The sequence below is a fragment of the Eubalaena glacialis genome, chromosome 11 (assembly GCF_028564815.1).
Source record: "Eubalaena glacialis isolate mEubGla1 chromosome 11, mEubGla1.1.hap2.+ XY, whole genome shotgun sequence".
NCBI classification, from domain to species: domain Eukaryota; kingdom Metazoa; phylum Chordata; class Mammalia; order Artiodactyla; family Balaenidae; genus Eubalaena; species Eubalaena glacialis.
This window is the reverse complement of record NC_083726.1, coordinates 6,612,753-6,632,372: the sequence shown is the minus strand read 5'-3', so window position 1 is coordinate 6,632,372 and position 19,620 is coordinate 6,612,753. Positions and strand designations below refer to the sequence as shown.

The 19,620-nt window shown below is 46.2% G+C and overlaps 1 protein-coding gene across 1 annotated transcript in view; it reads right to left on the bottom strand.

The window, feature by feature from the left end:
- The window catches only part of ARFGAP3 (ADP ribosylation factor GTPase activating protein 3), a 53,973-nt gene extending 36,305 nt beyond the window's left edge, over positions 1 to 17,668 (bottom strand). Inside the window, exons 1-4 of the mRNA XM_061205050.1 lie at positions 17,433 to 17,668; positions 10,966 to 11,084; positions 3,364 to 3,436; positions 884 to 1,015 (exon numbers count right to left, since the gene is read on the bottom strand). Of these exons, the coding sequence (XP_061061033.1) occupies positions 884 to 1,015; positions 3,364 to 3,436; positions 10,966 to 11,084; positions 17,433 to 17,501 (393 nt within the window). The 5' untranslated portion in view covers positions 17,502 to 17,668. The remainder of the gene's footprint in view (positions 1 to 883; positions 1,016 to 3,363; positions 3,437 to 10,965; positions 11,085 to 17,432) is intronic.
- Between the last annotated feature and the right edge of the window lie 1,952 nt (positions 17,669 to 19,620).

The following is a 19,620-nucleotide window of genomic DNA, read 5'->3' as shown; positions in this document are numbered from 1 at the left end:
AGTGTTTATTTAACGCTCTTCACTCCCTCTCTGGAGGCCTGTCTGCTAAAGATTTGTACTTTCCATTATTATAAAGTCAGGGCCCCTGAGCACATTTTAGTAACACATCAATCCAGTAACTTCTGCCACCAAACCCTATGGAAGACAATCGCCAGCTCCCCAAGCCATTTCCGAAAAGGAAAGAGCCAGGGCTTCACGTCTAAGTGCAGGTTCCAAAGTACAGTCAACCCCCATCATTTGTGGATTCCATGTCTGTGAATTTGTCTACATGCTACAATGGACTTGTGACCCCAAATCTGCCATCCTGCATGGACACACGCAGAGCAGCAGAGAATCTGTCACCCAAGGTGCACGTTCCCAGCTGAGGTGGAACAAGGCGATGCTCTGCTTCCTTGTTTCGGCTCCTGCTGTAAACACGGGTCCCTTTTACGGGCTGTTTACTGACACGCTTTCCACATTTTTGTGCTTTTTGTTGGTGGATCCATTGTTTACAATGGTCCCGAGCACGGTGCTGAAGTGCCACCTCGCGTTCCTAAGCACAGGGATGCAGTTAGATGAGTGTCACTCAGCTCGAGCCACAATGCCCTTGGCCGCCAGCTCAGTGTCAGTGAGTCAACGATATACACTAAAGAAGGTGTCGTTAAACAGCAACACAGGTAAAATAAGGTTAGTGTTGATCAGCTGACAAAGGTGATGCTGCAGGACTCTCCTGCAGTGCTCACAGCGACGTTATCAAGCAGGACCATGAATGATAAGAATCCACTATACGCTGTTTCCTTGTAAGAGAATCCGGCTAGCAAGTTTTACTGTTTGGGGTAAAAACTACTTTTTCTACTGAAACAAATGTTCCTCTGAAGGAGACCCCCCAACCCGCTGTGCTTACGTCAGTGCCATGCTTCCGGGTTGCCTGGGAGGCCAGCCCCTTGATTCTCTCCCTATAGAGCTGGGCAGTGCGACTGTTGTACTTGGCATTGGTGTCGGTGGTGTCACACCCGTGTTGATGGAAAAAGGAAGACTGCAGAGGAAAATATGTAGGTTAACAGCAACGCTGCATTAAATCTAACATGGTGATCAAAAATGTTACTGCATGCTATGAAGGATTTTTTTGAAAATACTAGTGAAAACCAAAATACTTTAAACCATGAAAAATTTTTCCTTGTAAAAGGGGTAATACCTTCCACAGACGTAACATTAATATTCTGGTAAAAGTGGACATGAGATTTGCCTCACAAAACAAAATAACTGGCCCTTCCTTGCTCCACTAAGCCACCTCCATCATCCTGAATGTTATTTGGGGGGACGCGTTCCACTCAGGACTACTTTTAATTTGAGGAATCCACTTTAGTTTAGATTCCACTAAACTGGAATTTTTTTTCTTTGTATCTATACGAGATTTTTTTTTTTTTGGCTGCGCTGTGCAGCGTGTGGGATCTCAGTCCCCCGATCAGGGATTGAACCCAGGTCACGGCAGTGAAAGCCCAGAATCCTAACCACTAGGCCACCAGGGGGCTCCCTGCATTGGAATTTTTGACAAACAAGTCAGGAGCCGCGCTAACCTTCTCCTTGTCGAGCACTATTTCTTCATCAGGGGAGACCACAGCATAGGCAAGGTGATGAAACAGATGTTTAGACAATTAGAGGACACTGCTTTCAACCACCTCTGATCTATGTACAGACATGAATTACAGTATTCATATCTTAATTGAAGCAGGTGTTCTAAAAGCCTGCATGAGGGACCCTCTTATTAACTCAATGGGATGAATAACGGTACGGAGCACCCACATGTACCAGGTCTTGTCTGGTCCTTTGTGGGCACCATCCCGTCAAATCCTCGTGGCCAGATTCTCAGACAGTCGGGGAAACTGAAGCAGAGAGGTTCAACAACTTGCCCAACGTCACACAGACAAGCGAGGGGCAGAGCTGGCACTCAAACCCAAGCAGGATGGTTCCAATTCCACTGCCTGAGCTGACGGACCCCTGACTGACCTGCCTCACCCCATCCGCCCCATCTCCGCTGGCTGAGACAAGGAAGCTGCTCTCTGGAGCTGGTGGGGGACTCTGCAACCTAGGAAGCTTTAGTAACAAGGACAGATACTATCAAACCCACAGAATTAAGTTGAGGAACAAGTTCGTGGACATAATGAAAATGGGTATGGGTTTCTAATAACATGCTTGAAATACTTAAGGCACGCATTCTCAACAGGGGCAAAAACGGTTTCCTGGAAAGTGGAAAAAAAAAAAATCTTAGTTATTACAATGGTTTGTAGCCTTCCAAAGATCACCCTTACCTGACAAAATCATATTCCCTAGTATTTAATTTCTCTCACTAGGGAAAACTAAATCCAATTTAGATTTAAAATAAGTTAATCAATTAATTCAATTTTTCTGCTTAAGGAACAATAATGAAAAAAGGTTGAGATACACTGGTCCAGGGGCATCTGGGTATTTTGAACACTACTATTTTAGATTTACTGTTTTAATTTTAAATATTTAATTGATGCTAGACATAATTTTTATTTGAAATGTAGACAAATTTGATTTCCAATACTTTGAATGTTTAATGGTATGTCTAAAGGAATTCTATTTACTCAACCTATATCATTTTGGCATACCATTATAAAAACACAATGGTATTTTATGTAAAGGATGATTTTGCTGGCTAGATTTATAAGGCTGACAGTTTAGCATTTTAGAAATCAGATATATTGAATTTGTAAATGAAGTTTAAAATGTGTGAGGATCCTTAACTACATTTGCAAACGGGGTTAAGGAAATTTGCTCTTTTAAAATTATAAATTAATTGAACACTTAAAAAGTATTTTTTACACAGAAATTACTAAGTTTATAAATTGATACATGATTATTTATAAACTGTAACTGAAGATTTGGAAAACAGGTTTTTTAATTTGTAGATTTAATAAATTAAATAAAATTCAGGTAAAAGAAGCTAGAAGCATTCCATCTGAATACAAATGTCACCCTCAGAAATTAAAGAACGGTATTATCATAAAGAAGTCTCCCAATTCCTCTATGCCATCACTTCCTGGTTTAATTTTCTTCAAATCACTTATCACCACCTTTTACTTTGTTTATTTACTGCTTTACTTGCTCTCTGTCTCCGCCTGTAAGGGCGGGGTCTCATTTGTCTTGTTCATCACTGTATTCTAGCCCAGAGCTTCGTGTTTATTAGGTTTTTAATAGATTTCTGGATAAACAAGCGAGCTGGGTCGTCCAGCTCCTAAGCCCATGTCTTTCCGCGGTCCGACAGGGCCTCCCAAACTCTTACATGGAAACGTTGAACTTCTTTACTAGTGCAACACATATTTATACAAGAAGAAAACGACAAGTCTGAAATGAACTTACTGCATTAGCATTTCCTCCAACTTGCATGCATCGCAATTGAAACCAAGACCAGTTAGAATCCAACTCTGTAGATCTAAATGGAAAAAATATTCTTAAATGTTAATACTGTCCTTCCCCATAATCAAGCCACTAAACTTTTGAGGATAAGCTTTCCTCGATCTTCAGGATCCTGAAGAATTCTAAGTTTGTGCTAACAGTGACACATGCTTCCAGGATGCTAGGACTCCAGGGTGCACAATAGTTGGTACAAGCCACTCCTGGCCCCTCTCACCCTTCCTAGAAGCCAAGGCTCCAAAAATAGATGTACTGTTTGGATTTTTTTCAGGTTGGCTATCGATTTGTCCAGTGTGACCCCTAACAGGAGCCTGGAGGACGCTCACGGTCTTATCATCAAGTAGAAGGGACCTAATCAACATCACCACCATCAGGGAGCAGAGAAAACTCAGGTTTTAACGCTGCTTAAGTGAAAACTGCAAGTGCCTCCTATCCTCCACCGACACCTTATGCCCTACTTATCTATAATCCAAGATCAAATCAGAGCAAGAAAAAGGCAATAATTGTAGTCCCTAACAAAAAAAAAATTCACCAAGTGATCACCGTAAAGCAAGATATGACCGCGCGACAATATTAGAAATCTTTCTATTGAATCCATAGACATGAGCAAAAAGCAAGGCTAACCCATATTCAACACTAGCTTGTCCCACACTAACTGGAAAGGAATGTGGACATTTTAAAATGGGTATACGTTGAACACCCTTTACAAAATGGGCAAGGTAGAAAGAAAAGAAGCTTTAGATTCACCAAAAAATGTCTTTTATGCTGCCGTTCCTATTTCTCTTATTTCTCTGCCTATTGGTATCATTTAACTTTTGTAAATACTAGGATGTTATTTTGAAGCCAATAGCTACCATAAGATTAATAATAATACTAATACATATTATTATTACATATACATAGGACAAATCGCCTTCACGGTAATACATAAAAAGTAAAAATTAAACCATACTTTATAAGAAACAGATTTCTTATACAGACAAAAAAAATCTCTTTTTAGAATTTGATTACCAAGCAAGGTGACTAAATTATATATCTTGCTCTGAAATCCTTTCCCTGAACGATCTTGCTTAGTCACCACATTTTTAGGTTGAGTTAGGTGCCATCCCCACCCCCCTTGGTCACAGGGTGGCAGTTAACAGCACAGTCTCTGGAGGCAGCCTGAAAGTACAAATCTCACCTCTGCCATTACGAGCTGTATGGCCTTGGAGAAATTACTTAACCTCTCTGCACCTTACTTTCCTCATCTGTAAAGTAGGTATAATTACAGTATTATCCATTTTGCTCTCATAGAAATTAAATAAGCTAATATCTGAAAGGTGCTTGGCTCATGGTAAACACCACATGGCTAAAATGCTCATCACTACCACCATCATCATGATGATCATCATCACCATCACCATCACCATCTCTGTCATCATCGTGGTGACTCTGTCACACTGTTATAAGCGGCAAGCTCCAGAGGACACGAGTGTCCCACATGTTTCTCTCAACTCCTAGCACAGGCACGTAATAGGTACCTGAATATGAGCTGACTTTAAACATTTTTAAAAGTCCTAAAATTGAGGATATATGTACTGAGATTTGCTAATCTGCCTTACAACACTTTTAAAATTAATTTTTACTTGAGTATAGTTTCTTTACAATGTTGTGTTAGTTTCTACTGTACAGCAAAGTGAATCAGCTATTCGTATACATATGTCCCCTCTTTTTTTTAAAAAAAAATTATTTATTTATTTATTTATTTTTGACTGCGTTGTGTCTTCGTTGCTGCGCGCAGGCTTTCTCTAGTCGCGGCGAGCGGGGCTACTCTTCGATGTGATGCGTGGGCTTCTCATTGCCATGGCTTCTTGTTGCGGAGCATGGGCTCTAGGTGCGCGGGCTTCAGTAGTTGCAGGACGTGGGCTCAGTAGTTGTGGCACACGGGCTTACTTGCTCCGTGGAATGTGGGATCTTCCCGGACCAGGGATCGAACCCGTGTCCCCTGCATTGGCAGGCAGATTCTAAACCACTGAGCGACCAGGGAAGTCCCTCCCCTCTTTTTTTGGATTTCCTTTCCATTTAGGTCACCACAGAGCATTGAGTAGAGTTCCCTGAGTTATACAGTAGGTTCTCATTAGTTATCTATTTTATACACAGTATCAATAGTTTATATACGTCAATCCCAATCTCCCAATTCATCCCACCACCCCCTTTCCCCCCTTGGTGTCCATACGTTTGTTCTCTATGTCCGTGTCTCTATTTCTGCTTTGCAAATAAGATCATCTATACCATTTTTCTAGATTCCACATATTCGTGTTAATTTACAATATTTGTTTTTCTCTTTCTGACTTACTTCACTGTATGAGTCTCTAGGTCCATCTACGTCTCTACAAATGACCCAATTTCGTTCCTTTTTATGGCTGAGTAATATTCCATTGTATATATGTACCACATCTTCTTTATCCATTCCTCTGTTGATGGACATTTAGGTTGCTTCCATGACCTGGCTATTGTAAATAGTGAGGCAATGAACATTAGGGTGCATGTGCCTTCTTTTTTTTTTTTTGGCTGTGTTGGGTCTTTGTTGCTGTGCTTGGGCTTTCTCTAGTTGCAGCGAGTGGGGGCTACTCTTCGTTGCGGTGCGTGGGCTTCTCATTGCAGTGGTTTCTCTTGTCGCGGAGCACAGGCTCTAGGCACACGGGCTTCAGTAGTTGTGGCACGTGGGCTCAGTAGTTGTGGCTCACACACTCAGTAATTGTGGTGCACGGGCTCAGTTGCTCCGCGGCATGTGGGATCTTCCTGGACCAAGGCTCGAACCTGTGTCCCCTGCATTGGCAGGCGGATCCTTAACCACTGTGCCACCAGGGAAGTCCCCATGTGTCTTTTTGAATTATGGTTTTCTCTGGGTATATGCCCAGCAGTGGGATTGTTGGGTCATATGTTAATTCTATTTTTAGTTTTTTTAAGGAACTTCCATACTGTTCTCCATAGTGGCTGTATCTGCCTTACAACTTTTAATCCTAAACTATCTTTAAAAAAAAAAAAAAGGCAAACATTTCTCTATATATTTCTTAGAAATGAAGGTAAGAGGTAAGAACTAATTGTCCTTGAACTGACCTGACAGGGATTTTCTCTCCTAACACTGACATTTCGCAACAAAAGGTTGGTGGTAATGGACTCTGAATACAGTCAGTCGTAAGAAGACACCCGAACTGCTCATCAGTTCCCATCCCTACAGCAGGGGGCAACTCCCTGTAGGTGGCTTCTCACCTTTAATTTAGACTAAGAGCTACGTGAAAGGAAGGGGTCTGTGACAGTGCTAAGAAAACAGTAAAGCACAGAAAGTAAGAGAAGTTGGAGAATTCGTGTCACTTTAACAAAATAGCTTCTGTTAACAAATTAGGTAAATGAAAAAACAGGTTTCCCACAACCTCTATAATCCTTATATGAGTCAAGACATAACCTCCTTAAAAATTGCATGAATTAGCTTCACTAATGGCTACCATAGTATTTTTTTTTTTTAAGTAGAGCATTTAAATGGATTTCAGAAACTTATGAAATTCGAATGACTCTCACAAATAAACATGACAAAGTTAGGTAAGCAAAATTTTTACTTTTATTTAGTTTTTTGGCTGTGCTGCGTGGCTTGTGGGATCTTAGTTCCCCAACCAGGGATCAAACCCTGCCCCCTGCAGTGGAAGTGCAGAGTCCTAGCCAGGGAATTCCCTGTAATCAAAATTTTTCAGTGGAGTAAATTACACCATAATTAATCCAGACTCGTACAGACAAGCCCAGCAACAGCTTCCAGGCAGCCATTTGTTTATAACTGGCTTGGTTGATTGATTTAAATCATGAGAGATGTTGCCTTTCTAGGCTAACATCATAAAAACGTTCTCCTCTTGCTCGCACCTCTCCACTGAGCTGGCACCCAGATAATTCAGATCTGACATCATCAACAAGCTGGGGGGCTTCCCTGGTGGCGCAGTGGTTAAGAATCCGCCTGCCAATGCAGGGGACACGGGTTCGAGCCCTGGTCCGGGAAGATCCCACATGCCGCAGAGCAACTAAGCCCGTGCGCCACAATTACTGAGCCTGGGCTCTAGAGCCCGCGAGCCACAACTACTGAGCCCGCGAACCACAACTACTGAAGCCTGCGTGCCTAGAGCCCGTGCTCCACAACAAGAGAAGCCACCGCAATGAGAAGCCCACGCACCGCAACGAAGACCCAACACAGCCAAAAATAAATAAATAAAATAAATAAATTTATTAAAAAAAAAAAAAACGAAAAAAACAAGCTGGGGTCTGGCCACGTGCCAGGATTCATGTGCGTTCATTTGCTCACTCCTCCCAAAGTCCTAAGACGAGTATAAGCCTTCTCATCTCCACTTTTCAGGGCAGGAAACTGAGACACAGAGAGGTAAGGAACACGCCCAGAGCTAGTAAGGGATGGCAACGGGATTCAGACCCCCAGCAGTCTAGCTGCAGCATCCTCACTCCTATCACCCACCTAGCACTGCCTTGTCAATCTCTGGAGCGCCTACTGCACCCAGGCTCACATCAGCCTTCCCTTCCCACGTGTACCCCCCAAGGGCCTCAGGAGTATAAAGTTTAAGCTCCCAGACTGGCCCTCCCAAGGTCACACAGACCTTCCCCTTTGAATCTTATTTCTCCTCATTTTCCTATGCATATAAAAACTAGCTACTAAACATTTCACTTTTTCCCATCTCTATATCTTTTCTTAAAGTCTGAGTGCTGCCCTCCTTTGTCCCTACCTTGTCTCCATTATCAAAATCTCACCAGACCTTCGAAGTTCACTGCAAATGTGACCTCCTCCTTTACACTTTGCCTAATTTTCCAACCAGAAGTAGACACAATGCTCTGTTTCTATCAATGTTCTTCATAGTTTATCTTCTTATTTATGTTGTATTTGTACCCCCAGCCCAACAACAGTGACGCAAGGGGGAGACCCCCTGCACTTGTCACAGCTCATGACATAGTTAATGGTGAACTCGAGAATAAACAGAGCCAGAGACAGGAGCACTGGGAGACTCAGTGTCACAGGCACTGGGCGAAGCGCTCTGAGTCCTGGGGGGTGGGGAGGGGCCAGACAATCAGGTCCACTCTGCAGTCAGCTCCCAATGCAGCTTGCCATTTCCATAGATGCTTAACCTGCCTTTTCCTTTTTGCTTGGCAAAAGCCGTAGTTTAAAAATTTTTTTCCCTTTGTAAACTTGTTGACTTGAAATTCTACTTAAAAACAAAACAAAACAAAACCTCCTTTTAAATAAACATTCCACCCATGCCAAACTGTTAATATGTTCAAGCCTGGGAAATGGGACTCTGTGTGTGTGTGTGTGCACGTGTGTGTGCAGCCAGCTAGCACGGGGAGAGGAAGGAGAGGCAAGGGGGTTCTAGAGCGGGGACTCTCACTTCCTACTTTATATACTCTGGGACTGTTTGGATTTTTTCCCCAGTGAACTAATGTTTGTAAATTTTTTAATCAATAAAAAATGTTTAAAGAGCAGCCCTCCACCTCTTAGAAAGAAAATCCTTAGTACCCTTATCATCCTTGACTTTCTGTTGCCCAAATCCTAGACTGTTGCCCTTGGGTTATATGTACAGTGATTTTTTTTTTAAACAGTTGTTCTTGAATCATTTATAAGCATCATGATTCATACAGTTATATTTATCTAACTTTTAAAAGGGTAGTGATTAAACCTGCCACATCCCAAACAGGCCCTGCTGTCCAGCCTCATCAGGCTCTCAGGCAGCCCTTCCCTCCGCTGGGGAACACGTCAGAAAACCACCTGATTTCCTGGAATGGTTTAAACTGGTGGTGTGCTGCAGTGGTGAGGAAAAGGGAGGGCCAGGTTCTGATGGGCGGGACCTCGCAGAGAGGAAGAGGGAAAGAGCACAGTAAGAGAGAAAGGAAGACAACAAACTACGTATTGCCTCGAGTCTAGGCATCACGGCCTCTGGACAGAGTGGGTCACCATGTGCTAGCTGGTGACAACTGACCTGGGGGAAAAAGCATGAAGAATAAACTTGCCCTGGCAACCAAATCCCTCCACATTTCAAAAAGAGACAAGGTCAGGGGAGTGTATTAAAAATATCCTGGGTCCAGCATCTAAGAAAACAGAAAAGAAGACAGGAAACTGACAGATATTCTGAAAGTAGTAAGAACACCCAAGAGAATTCCCTTTTCTAAATCATGACCTATGGAGTTCTATGGCTATAATATTTAGCCCATTCTGCTTTGATAAATTGATTTCTGAAAAAAAGAACTCAGGAAAGTACACAAAGTTTTTTTCAGTTAATACATTAAAAAGAAAGCTATGGGGACTTCCCTGGTGGCACAGTGGTTAAGAATCCGCCTGCCAATGCAGGGGACACAGGTTCAAGCCCTGGTCCGGGAAGATCCCACATGCCGCGGAGCAACTAAGCCCGTGCGCCACAACTACTGAGCCTGCGCTCTAGAGCCCGCGAGTCACAACTACTGAGCCTGTGCACCTAGAGCCCGTGCTCCGCAACAAGAGAAGCCACCGCAATGAGAAGCCCGCACACCACAACGAAGACCCAACGCAGCCAAAAATAAATAAATAAATATGTTTAAAAAAAAAGAAAGAAAGTTATGTTGTTATTATTACTGTATAGTTTTTGCGCCAGGATACAAAATATCTCGTTATAAATTATCATAGATTTTACCCTACAGGAACAAATGCTCTTTATGGCAATCACACTGGAGTATCAGTATTCCTCAAGTCATAATATAAAATAAAACTGCTTGCCATGATTTCAAACAGCCTGCCTGCCTAGCTGGCTCTTTCCCTGGTAAAAGAACTGGCAGGGAAATAGGTGAACTGACCTGGGGAGGCCAGCCATACAGAGGTCTGAGCCACGTCTGCTCAGGGGTGCCCCTGCACTTCCAGCCTCCTACTGGACTGTGGGACTGTGTCCAGAGGGGGTATCTTTCTCTGATGGCCACAAAGGCCCCAGAGAGGCTACTACCAAGGGGTCAGAGCAGAGACAGGGACTAGCCAGAGGGGCCCAGGCAGCCCACGTCTTTCACATTGCAAACATTTGAAATTGCCACTAAAATTCATGCAAAAATCATTCCCTCGGGCTCTGCTATAAGTGTCCTTGGAGGCTGAGCTGCCGGATTTTGCTGGGAGCGCAGCCCTGCTCTGACGAGGGTCTCCCGCCACCTGCAGTGACTCTCCACCTGGAGGAGTGACAGAGACCCCATCCCCCAGGAGGCATCAGAGCAAGACTCCTGTGTGCTGCTAATTATCAGAGACAAGAAAGGAAAAGGGGATGCTGCCTCAAGCCTTCTGTTCTGACTGTGGCTTCAGCACCGCTTCCTCTCACACCAAGCTCTACAGCACAGCGACCAAGTAGAAAATAACTCATTTTCCGAGTTTACTCAATTACATAAGATTTAAATCTCCATGACTCATAACCAACCTCTCATTTTACTTGACGTCAAAACAAACATAAAGGAAAAGGGGAGAGAGACCCACGTAACGAGGTAATCACTCCCACCCCCAGTGAGGAAAGGTCCCCTTACCGAATAAAACTCAGGTGGACGCCAAGCGAGCGGTGTGACCCCGAGCAGTCTATGCACAGGAACACCCCGTAAGTGATGCTGGCCCAGCTGGGATTCTTGGCACCGCAGTCAAAACACACCTGAAAGAAAATTTCAAAATTCAGTTATTCATCGATTCTTATTAGCCAAATGAGCCATCCTATAGGACAATACAGGATTTGGCTTGAAAGCTGCTTAATCTTTACAATTTAAACTGATTATTAGAGGGAATTCCCTGGCAGTCCAGTGGTTAGGACTCAGCATTTTCACTGCCAGAGCCCAGATTCAATCCCTGGTGGGGGAACTAAGATCCCACAAGCTGCACGGTACGGCAAAAAAAAAAATAATAATAATAGATAAACAAACTGGTTATTAGAAAAATATCTCACCTAGATTTTTTTTAAAACCTCAAATTTCTATTTCTTTTATTATTATAATAATGTTACTGTATTATATAATTATATATCAATAGACTATTAATATAATGCATTAATTATATAAGTTATATATTATTGCATATCTATTATAATAGTACGTAGTATGCGTGGTGAAGAGAACTTAGATGTGTTTATTGTCTCAAGTATGACTCATGCATGAGCATCAACAGGGTTCCTACCAGTCACATGAATGAACACTAGACAGGGACGTCCCCTGCTGGAAATGCCCAAGGCCTTACTGTCCCCTGGGCAGTGGCTCTCTACCAAATGGCAGGCGTCTGTGCATATTTCTTCTCTCCCCAGCCAGAGGAAGAGAGCCCCCTGGATGCCCTCCTGGATCCTGCCCTCCTGGTACTCACCCCCTCATGTAATCCCCACCCTCGATTTGCCCAGGAGGCCTGTGTGACCAATGATATGGCAGAAGTGCTGGCGCATCCCTTCCGGGGTGAGATCATAAAAGACCCTGGGGCTTCCTTTCTCTCTCTCGCTCTCCCCCCTGGATCACTGGCTCTGGGGGACGCCAGGTGCCATGTCTTGAGGACACTGGGTCGCCCAGTGGAGAGAGCCACGTGGAGAGGAACTGAGGCCTTTAGTCCAACGGCCAGTGAGGAGCGGAGGCCGGCTGACCACCACGTGAGTGAGCGTGGAGTGGAGGCCCCAGCCTTCGGTGACTGCAGCCTCCTGAGAAGCCCTGAGCCTTCCTTCCTCAGCACTGACTGAAGTCAACATTCTTTACCTGATAACAAGAGCACAAAACGTACTTTAGAATACACAGTGCTTGCCGTGGAAATGAAAACTTATGAGTAATTAGAGCCAGGACAACAGGACAGTTAAAAATTCCACAAATAATAGACTTGTTTTGAATTGTTTTCCAGGAAAAATAAAACCATATTTTAGCTAACTGAGCCACCCCCAGATTCCTGGCCCTCAGAACCTGTGTGAGACAACTTGTGTTTGTTGTTTTAAGATGCTGAGCTCCGCAATAGATGCTAATAGAGAGAGCTGTCCCTGCGTGAAATGCCGTGTCCTTCATGACCTCTGCCCCCTCCACTCTGTCCAGGTCACTGTTATCACTCAGACACACAGCTCACGTCCAAGGAGTGGGCCCCCTCCTGCACAGCTCGGAGCTCCTGCAGGGTCGGGGGCCCTTCCCTCACCTTGCCTTCCTCCTGCATCTGCACAGAGCCCGGACGTGGCTAACGCTCAATAAATGTTTTCTGTGTGTTTTTTCATCTCCCACAGAGCCTGAAAAATAGTGACCTACCCATACAAAGCATTCAGGAAATATATGTTAATCAAATGAACAACTTACAAAACTTACTACCAGCTCAAAAATTAGCACCAGCCCCCTCAACAATGAAGTCAAACATTCTTCATCTGATAACAGGACACAAAAGTCCTTTAAAATACACAGTGCTTGTCATGGAATTAATATTTGTAATGAATTAACATCAGCACAACGGAGTGGTAAAAATTCCACAAATAGGAGGTTTTTTAAAAGCCCACATCTTTTAGGTATGCTTTATAGGCAGAGCCACCTATGTGAAGGTTGTCCCAACTAAAACCATCAAGAAAGATCTGGGGACTTCCCTGGTGGTCCAGTGGTTAAGACACCACGCTTCCAATGCAGGGGGGAGCGGTTCAAACCCTGGTCGGGGAACTAAGATCCCACATGCCATGCAGTGTGGCAAAAAAAAAAAAAAAAAGCAAGCAAGCTCTGGCTTCTGGCCTTTTGAGGGCAATACAAGCGTGAAAACACGCGTGGATTTTCCAAAGCCCCTCATGGTGACAGGTTCACCATAAGCAGGCAGGAGTAGTGGCAGAGGGGTGACAGCTGGCACGAGAGGCACCAGGCCTTCACTTCAGTGTTTACTGATTGCCTGCTGTGTGCCAGGCACTGCGGCAGAGGCTGAGGTATTAAGAAGTGGGTGGCGGCACTGACTCCACAAACGCTTGCTAAGTCTCCCCACCTTCCCCTACCCCCGCCCCAGACAGGCCACTGAAGTGGGAGTAAAGGACACGGAAATGAAGATGCCCTGTGGTAACAGCCATCAGAGTAAGGAATGCCCTCCCCTGGGATGCCAAACAGTGGGCCCGACTCTGCCAAAGGTGCCGTCCCTCTGCGAGAGGCCACTGCGATCCCTCACTCACTTAGCTAACAGCTGTCACTATCAGTATGCCCCCGGCACACACGGAGTGCACGTACAAAGGTGGCCCGGGAAGAGTCAGCCCACATGGAGCTCACGGTCTAGCAGTCCCAGCGGGCAAGACAACTAGTTATAACGTTGAACCTTAGTAAGCAAGGATAGGATGCAAAAAGTTTTCTAGACAGAGTCCAAGTGGCATGTGGGATGTCAAGAATAGAGTCTAAAAGGGCAGAAGGGGCAAAAGCCTGTGCAGGAAATGGCCCTGTGCAGGGACATGACCCAGAGATTGGGAGCACACAGCCCAGAGCAGGCAAGTCTGAGAATCACTCCCGAGGTGGTCGCAAGGCTGGTTACGAAAAGACAGCGGCGGGGTTTCTAACAAGAGGCCTCAGAATCCTCCTGACCCACCAACTAAGATGAGGAATTGCAGGCCTCTCGCCTTCGGAGATGGCCCACACTCTTGTCTGTGGAGTGTGTTTCTCCCAAGGCCGTTCTCGCCTTTTGAGACAGACCGCATTCGGTCTACAGAATATGTATCTCTCTAAATAAATCCATTTCTGGACTCCCCTGGTGGCGCAGTGGTTAAGAATCCGTTCCGCAATGCAAGAGACACGGGTTCGAACCCTGGTCCGGGAAGATCCCACATGCTGCGGAGCAACTAAGCCCGTGCGCCACAGATACTGAGCCTGCGCTCTAGAGCCCGCGAGCCACAACTACTGAGCCCACGTGCCACAACTACTGAAGCCCGTGCGCCTACAGCCCGTGCTCCGCAAGAGAAGCCACCGCAATGAGAAGCCCATGCACCGCTCGCCACAACTAGAGAAAGCCTGCACGCAGCAAATGAAGACCCAAGGCAGCCAAAAAAAAAAAAAAAAAAAATCCTGCTTTCTCCTGAGGAAAAAAAAAAAGATGAGGAATTGCAGAATGTAGCTCTGTGAGGGCTGGGGCCTTGTTCACCTGAGCTGAGCGCTGAGCACTGAGCCTGGCACAAAGTAGGCACCAAATGCAAATATAGGTGGTAGAAGAGCTCACGAGCCGAGACTGGGCCCTGGGGAATCTGAGGTCAGAGGGCAGTTCGAAATCCAAGTCTGGCTCTCTGTTGGAGCAGGGACTCCATTTTGTTTTGATGGGCAATCCTAAACCAAAGTGGAGATATGGTTTTCTAAGCAGAATATCAGTTCTTATGGTGATAAAAAGTAGTTTTGGACGAACAATTTGTTTTGCCACATGGTGAGAATAATTACTATAGAAATCACAGCTAATATTTAGTGTTTGCTCCATGTCATGCACTGTTGTTGGCCAACGGAATCTTGATAACAACCCTATAAGAAGGTACTGTTCTTATGCCCATCGGAGCCAGCTTCCGGGCGTGTGTGTGATCAACGCAGTCACACAGGACGCTGCACACAGAAGGGCCCATGGGTGGTTAATGCTCTGCCGTCTCATCTTGAAATTCTTAGTACTTTTCAAACAAGGGCCCTGCACGTTCACTTTACACATTTCAAGTTCCCTGCAGAGTATACAGTTTTCATCCCCGTGTTAGAGAAAACTAAGGAAACACGAAGTTAAGTGTCATAGCTAAGACGTGGTATCACAGGGACTGGACCCCGGGCAGTCTGCCCCGGATCGCACTCGTCACGTCTTCACTACACTGCCTCTTACCCCGCCAGGCAGCCCTTTATCTGTCCTCCAGGCACCAGATAGACCATCTGCTTTCTGAAGGCAGGAGCCTGTCTCTTTTTCCATCAGTACATCCTCAGTGCTCTGCAGTGCCCGGCACGCTGCAGGTGCTTAACCAGTATTTGCTGAATGAATATTTGCTGAATAACTCAAACAATCAATATAACACTAAGGGAACAGCAGAGACAAGGGAGGATTTCACAAACTATAAAACTGACCCTTTGAGTTAAAACCTTTGATCCAGAGTAAAGATTCATCACACATGAGAGGGAGAATTGGACACCACATTCTAAAAGTAAACCGAGGTGTTTTTAAGTACTTTCCTGTCTTGTGTGTCTTAGAGCTCTTTTTAACCACCTCATTTTAAAAATGCTTATTAACTCTTCCACATCATTAAAACTAGTTTTCATCTTTGCTTAGGTAATGGTTTCTTATTAACAATCAAATAAAAAGTCTTAATCAAGAAATGTAGCACAATACTGTGGAACACTACCAGAAAATATTTTTGCTCGATGCTTTTATGAATCCTACTACAGAATATAAAATTTTCTACAAGTGTGTTGTTCATAATTAAAATAATAATAACAACAAAAAATTGCTGACATGTATCGAGGGCCAGTATATACAGGTACTGCTCTAAGTGCTTTTCTTGGATTTTCTCATTTAATCCTCACAATAACTCTCTGAATTAGATCTAGTTCATGCCCCATTTTCAGATGAGGAAAATAAGGCACAAAGTAGTCAAGTGACCTGCCCAAAGTGACAGTTAGGAAGTCCCAGGGTCTGGATAACAATTTACAAGCAAGCCCACACATGTCCCTCAAAAGTGTTCTTGGTATAAAGACACTGACTTCTTATTTAAAAGGGGCATCTTTTGATGAATTCAGTCAAAGAGAATATATGTTGGGTTTCTGAGATACAGCAGACAAAACAATGTATAGTTTCTACACTGCTAACTGCAGAGCCTAATCTGGTCTAGTTTACATCAACCCCTCTTTATAAACAGATTAACCTAAATTTGAAAATCAAGAAAATAGCACAGAAATTGGCACTGGAGAATTCCTGGAACCTTTCCCCTCCTGACTTTCCTATGTTCATCAGATAACACCTCCAGTAAACTGTTTCCTAGCTCACTTCTCTTAGGCTGTAAAAACATGGGCTCCCCTCCGCCTAGACCTAAAACAAAGACATCTAAGTTTTGTAAAACTCTGGGACTTTCTTTCTATGCCATCATGTCATGGCACACAGAGTCCACGCTGACACGACGGCCCTTTGCACTGTCCAGGTTCCACTCTGACCTGTGATCCTCAGCGGAGGGTGTCACTTTAGCCCGATGTGTCACCACAACATCTCCAGCCAGTAGCGAAAAGTTGTAAGAGTCATGGGTGGGGGGAAGGGACAGTCTCTGGAGATGAAAAAAAAAAAAAGGAAAACCCCCATCTCCAAAGAGAGAGACAAAAGGGAAGGAAGGGAAAGGGGTCTGTGGTGGGCTTTCTTAGCAAGAGACAAGAGCTCGAAGCCACTTAGCAGTGATCACTTAGCAGCTTTATCAGACAGGGAAACTGAGGCTGCCACCAGAGGACACAGCTTCCCCGAGGAGCTTCAGAGGTGAGCTCGGAGACGGGGAGGGGGCGAGCCGAGCTTCCCCGAGCGCCCAGCGCTACCAGCTGGAGTTTCTGGCCCGGCGCATGCTTCCCGGCTGGGTCATAGGTGGCCTGCGGTCTCCGCCCCCAGTCGCAGGAGCCGCGGGTACGCCCCCAGCCCTCTCTCGGGCCCCCGAGCTCGCCCCCGGCTCTCTCAGAACTCGTGTCCACTCCGCCCCCACCAAAAGCCGCCTCCGCCCCCCGTACGTTCCCCGGCCCGGTGTTAGGAGCCCACAAGTGTCCGCCCCCGGGATCCCCAGATGCTCTCGCCTCCCTCCCGCCCCCAGGACTCCCAGGTGCCCGCCCTGCCTCGGACCCTCGGGTGCGCCCCCTCCCCCGCCCCTCCCTTGCTGAAGCTGGGGGGCGGCGCACAGTCCGGACCCAGGCGAGGCCCAGCTGCTGCGGCCGCACAGTGCGACGTGTCACAGGCCGGGCCGGCTCCTCCTCCCGCGGCCGCGGCCGCGGCCACTGGCGCCGCAGGGGCCGCCCGCAGGGTCCGGCAGGGATGCCAAGCAAGCCCGAACACTCCCGGCGGCCGTTACCTTGTTGGTGGGCACCGACCGGAGGCGCCTGAAGATGGTCAGGATGTCCTGCTTGCTGGGGTCCCCCATGGTCAACAAAGAAACGAGGCGCAGCTGGCCCCGCCAACCGGGAAGGGCAGAGCAGGAGCGGTTGCCGCCTCCGGGAGGTAGACGATGGCCGAGTGGCGGGGCTGCCCGTGACGATGAGACCCGGCCTCTCGATGTCCCCGCCCACTGCCGGAGCGCACGCGCCCTTCTCCCCCGTGGCCCTCGCTTAACCGTGCCACTGGCTCCGCCCACTCAGGCCCCGCCCCGGTTCCTGCGCAGGAGGCTCGCGCGCCTCCTCCAGGCCTGCGCCGGGCCTCCACTCCCGGCAGTGCGTGGGGAAGCCCGGCCCGGGTCGGCCTTGTGCCTACGCGCACGGCCGGTCGAGCCACCGCCGCTTCGGCTGACGAACTGCTTCCTCGGCCAAGGTCTTCTCACCTCCTTCCCGTGAGAGTGGCAGAACCTGTCACTCCAAGTGGCAAAGGAGGAAACTTGCGGGGCAAGGGCCTCCCCGCCGTCTCCCCACACCCGAGGACTCAGTCCAGGCGCCGGATTTTCGCTAGTCGCCTGAGCCCTGGTGGGAAGCGTCTTATGGCGAAAGGGATCAGTTTGGGTTACGTCAGTGAGAGAGTCAGCAGTTCTCCTGAGGCAAAAGGCGCTCAGTCAAATCTGATGAATATAGACACGAAAAGAAGCTGGCCCTTTCCTACCCTTCGGCTGACACTACTAGCTGGAGGGTTTAAACGCTTGGAGAAAGGTGCCTGTTTTGCGTTAGTGGGTGTGGAGCCACTAGGTAAGTGTCACCTGAGGTTCCGCGGGTCAGGAGAAGGATAACAGGTTTTGGAGTCAAATGCAACACTTTGGCTCCAAGCTCAGTCCAGCCAGCTCCTTCCCAGCTCTGTGACCTTGGTGAGATCACGTCTCTAAAGCTGGGTTTGCTCCTCTGTACAGGGGGGTGAGAGATGGGGTATCAGTGCTGAGCAGTGCAGGAGAGCAGCTTCCCAGTGAAGCCCTGGGAAAGGCTTTGGCAGTGGTCTTTCAACCTGTCTGGTTAGATGCCCTCAGGGAAGTTGGAAGCTTGCAGGGTTGGAACTATTCCAAGGAAGGGAAATGTATTACCTTCCAGAACAGTAAGTTACTTTTACAGTAAGTTTCAGCTGTGACTGAAAGTTCTGCCTTGTACTGAGTCAAAGTATGTACATACCCCTGTACCTTGTGTCCCTAGGTACGGGTTTGACCCTACACAGAATACCTGGCATGTTTATGAGTCCTGTGCTTTCTGATGGGAATGGGAATGATGGTCCCATTTACTATTTGGAGTTGAAATCTTCTTACCAAGTTATATATCAGATTCAGGATATTGTCTACTCCAGTCTCCAGTATAGAGATCCCTGAGAAGAAGAAAAAAAGTGCAATGAAGTGTAGACAGTATCTACACTAGTTGGGGCATAAGGGGACACACACACCCAAAAAAAAATACCATTTGTACACCCATCTTTCTCTTTTCTATCATCTGCTTAAGCGTTCTTCATAGAACTTATTATCACCTAATGCCATAATGTGTAATACTCCCCTCAACTGAATATAAATTTTTTGAGATCAGATGTATTGCATCTACCTCTCTATCTCCAGCACCTAGAACAAAGCCTGGCACATAGTATGCATTCAATAAGGATGAGTGGAATGGGCTTAGAATGTAGAAAGCTGCAAAGAATGTCACTCCTAACATAATAATGAGAAAAGGCTGGATAACCTTTAAAATCATAACTTCTCTTGAGCCCATCAGAGAGCTGAGGTTGCAAAGCAACCAAGTAAACTGAATTCCAAAGAGAGCCTAGCCTCTCCAAAGACACTTTGAACAAAGAGCTATTTCACCTTTGGCAAAGCACAGGGGAAAGAGGTGGCTGCCACACAAGTGGGCAAGAGGAAATCAGTTAAAATTTTAATGAATTGTTAGAGGCCAAGCATGGGCTAGCATGTCAATTTGGAATAGCTAGGAGCCTCAGAAACAACAAGAGTTTACATTCATTCACAAGCTCTTTTCCGTAAACCTCCATCAGAAATCTTTCTTCATGAGAAAGATGGAGGCAGAGATCTCTGACACCAGAGAGAAACCCCTTGGTAGGGCAGGCATCCAACTTTTGGGGGATGGGCACAAAGCCCC